Source organism: Limulus polyphemus, unplaced genomic scaffold, assembly GCF_000517525.1.
Source record: "Limulus polyphemus unplaced genomic scaffold, Limulus_polyphemus-2.1.2 Scaffold222, whole genome shotgun sequence".
Lineage (NCBI taxonomy): Eukaryota > Metazoa > Arthropoda > Merostomata > Xiphosura > Limulidae > Limulus > Limulus polyphemus.
This window is the reverse complement of record NW_013665832.1, coordinates 1-3115: the sequence shown is the minus strand read 5'-3', so window position 1 is coordinate 3115 and position 3115 is coordinate 1. Positions and strand designations below refer to the sequence as shown.

Genomic DNA, 3115 nt, shown 5'->3' with positions numbered 1-3115 from the left:
TAGATTTATGAATAAACTAGAAAAGTCAGCGCTCATGATGTGAATTTTTAGCATTTCAATAAACGATGACAGGAAACACTGTTATTTACTAAATTTAAAAACATATTTATATTAAGAAGCTATTTACGAAGACTTAATATATTCTGAAAGATCATTTTAAAAACTACGCATGAAATACCACAAGTCACAATGACATATCTCGATGACTATCTTTCGATGGATAATAGCATTAGAATTGTTACATGAACATAGCTAAGGTTTTGATATCTAATATACATAAGATAACTCTTTACAACCGCAGAAAAAATATTCCTCGTGGCAAACATGAAAATAAGCCCGAGTTTTATTTCACTTCAATGCAATGCTTTACTGTAATAAGTAAAATATGCTTCAGAGTAGAATAAGGAGATAACTTTATAGTCCCTGCGATCACCACCGAAGTAACCAGACACGTGATAAGCCGCTGACCTACCTTTGTTTTACCTTTGACCCTCGCATCTGTTATAAAGTTGCGAGGAATATGTTAATCTCGACAATCTGCGTCATCCGGAAAGCGTATAACATTAATTACACGATTCCTATCTACCACGCAGTTCAGGATAGGGTTATAGAGAAGACTTTAGAGAATTTACTTCAGAGACCGAAATCACGAGTAGAGCAATAAGCTTCCCTATCCCATTTGGCTTTCTGTACAACATTCTACGAAGGTACCCCTGTAAAGCGATAGTTCCTCCCAGAATATAGGAATAAAGAGAAATCCCTTGTGAGAAAATATACTTTGGAGACCAGTATTAGTCTAAAAACAGCATGGTAAATGTGAGTACACTATAAGAACTATTTTATAAAAATGTCTCTTCATAACTGATTTGGTTGGAAGACAGAATATCCCTTTGTAAAATATATATACTTTCAATTTTCTCAGTTGTGTAGGGCTGTTTGTTTATGACCAAGTTACTAAAGCTGTCTGACGCCGTCCCTAATTTTGAACTGTCGACCATAGTGAAAGTACCCCACCAGCAACACCCATCGTCAACTCTTGGGGTACTCTTTACCAACGAATATGGAATTGGCCGTCATAGTATAACATGACGCCTTCAGGGCTAAAAGGTGTGAGCATAGTAGGCGTCAGGTTTCGATCCCACGACCTGCAGATTGCGAATCGAGCGCCCTAACCACCCAGCCATCCCAAACTAGTTGTGCAACGATTTTTTCGATAAACTGTGAACTCAGTACCTGACTTCCAGTATTTCAAAGCACTGTTAGTCTAAACCACACCAATTCATTTTTTACAGGGTGAAGTTTTTCCAACTGGTTTAAAATATATCATTTTCAAAAAAAAATACATTTTCATGGTAGTATTTATGGAAATAAATTACAACTGTTCTTTTTTTTTATTTCCATTAAAAAAGATATCATCATTTATTTATACGCTCAAAAACAAAGCAGAGGTCAGCTGTGTGAGCAAAAACCCCTTTTTCACATTTGGATGAAAAACACAACTGGCCTGATCTTTATTAATACAATTCGTCTATACTCTAGGATAAGATAATCCGATCAGTCTTAATTGGCTAGACATGGCCTAGTGGTTAGAGTGCCCAGGCTGGGATTCCGAGGGTTCTTGGTACGCGGACGATTATAGCAAAAAATGCGACCCGCACTTTTAAACTGTGAATGCGCTATAAGAGTGACAATCAAATCCCATTATTCCATCAGATAAGAGTAGCCGAAGAATTCGCGGTGGGTGTTATTGAGGAGCTGTCTTCCTGCTAGTTTGTGACTTCAATATTCTAAAAAGCAGACTAACAGTTTTGGGTATATCTTTTGAACGATTTTACAAACTATCTGTTTAATATAAAATATATTAACGTCATAACTACTATTAATATACGCACATATTTAGATTAATTTCCTTCTGTACCTGAACGGTGGTGTATTGCAATGTTGTTGTTGTTTTTAAATATAATCTAACATATGATTAGAAAATAAGTAAAGTTACATTGCAAGTATGAAAAGCAAATTCCATCTAGATTATATTATCTTTCATACTATCACTAGTTCTCAGTCTCAGTCTCTGTAAATTAACATAAATTCAAACTTTATACACTTTATGCTATTTAATTTTTTCCATAGGTTTGGTTGGTATTTTCGCTATCCTTTTATGTGCTTATAAGAGCAGAACACCATGTAGAAAACAGGAAACAATCTCTAAAATCACAACAAATTAGACAACAACCAGGAAGTCCTGCAGGAGACTGGTGGCAGGTATGGTGGCGTAATTACATCAAAGAAGTTACAGATCCCACAGCAAGGCCTCATATTCATACAACTCTACCAGTTTCATTGACAGTACCAACTACACCAGTACTTCCAATTACGAGATCTCATCCACAGTCTGTTCCAAAGCGAAAACTTCCATCCTCAACAAGAGCCCCTCCAATACAAAAAATACCTCCTTATCCTCCTGTAAGAAGACCACCATCAGTAACGAGACGTCCTATCAAACGTCCACCACCACCTCCTGTTACCAGACCAACACCTATAACAAAGTCTCCTTATCCTCCTGTAATAAGATCTCCACCAGTAACAAGACGTCCTATCAAGCGCCCACCACCATCTCCTGTTACTAGATCTACACCTTCGCCTATAACAAGGCCTCCGACAGTAACGAGACGTCCAGTCAAACGTCCACCACTAACTCCTGTTACTAGGCCTATAACAAGGCCTCCTCGTCCTCCTGTAATAAGGCCTCCACCAGTAACGAGACGTCCAATCAAACGTCCTCCACAATCGCCTGTTACTAGACCTATACCTATAACAAGGCCACCTCGTCCTCCTATAATAAGGCCACCACCAGTAACGAGACGTCCAATCAAACGTCCTCCACAATCGCCTGTTACTAGACCTATACCTATAACAAGGCCACCTCGTCCTCCTATAATAAGGCCACCACCAGTAACAAGACGTCCTATCAAGCGCCCACCACCATCTCCTGTTACCAGACCTACACCTATAACAAGACCTCCTCGTCCTCCTGTAATAAGGCCTCCACCAGTAGCGAGACGTCCAATCAAACGTCCACCACCATCTCCTGTTACTAGACCTACACCTTCACCTG

The 3115-nt window shown here is 38.9% G+C and overlaps 1 protein-coding gene across 1 annotated transcript in view; it reads left to right on the top strand.

The window, feature by feature from the left end:
* The window catches only part of LOC106478533 (repetitive proline-rich cell wall protein 2-like), a gene marked incomplete at its 3' end in the record, with an annotated part of 5318 nt that extends 2228 nt beyond the window's left edge, over positions 1-3090 (top strand). Inside the window, exon 2 of the mRNA XM_013939081.1 lies at positions 2131-3090. Coding sequence (XP_013794535.1) covers positions 2131-3090 — 960 coding nt within the window. The remainder of the gene's footprint in view (positions 1-2130) is intronic.
* Positions 3091-3115: the final 25 nt, after the last annotated feature.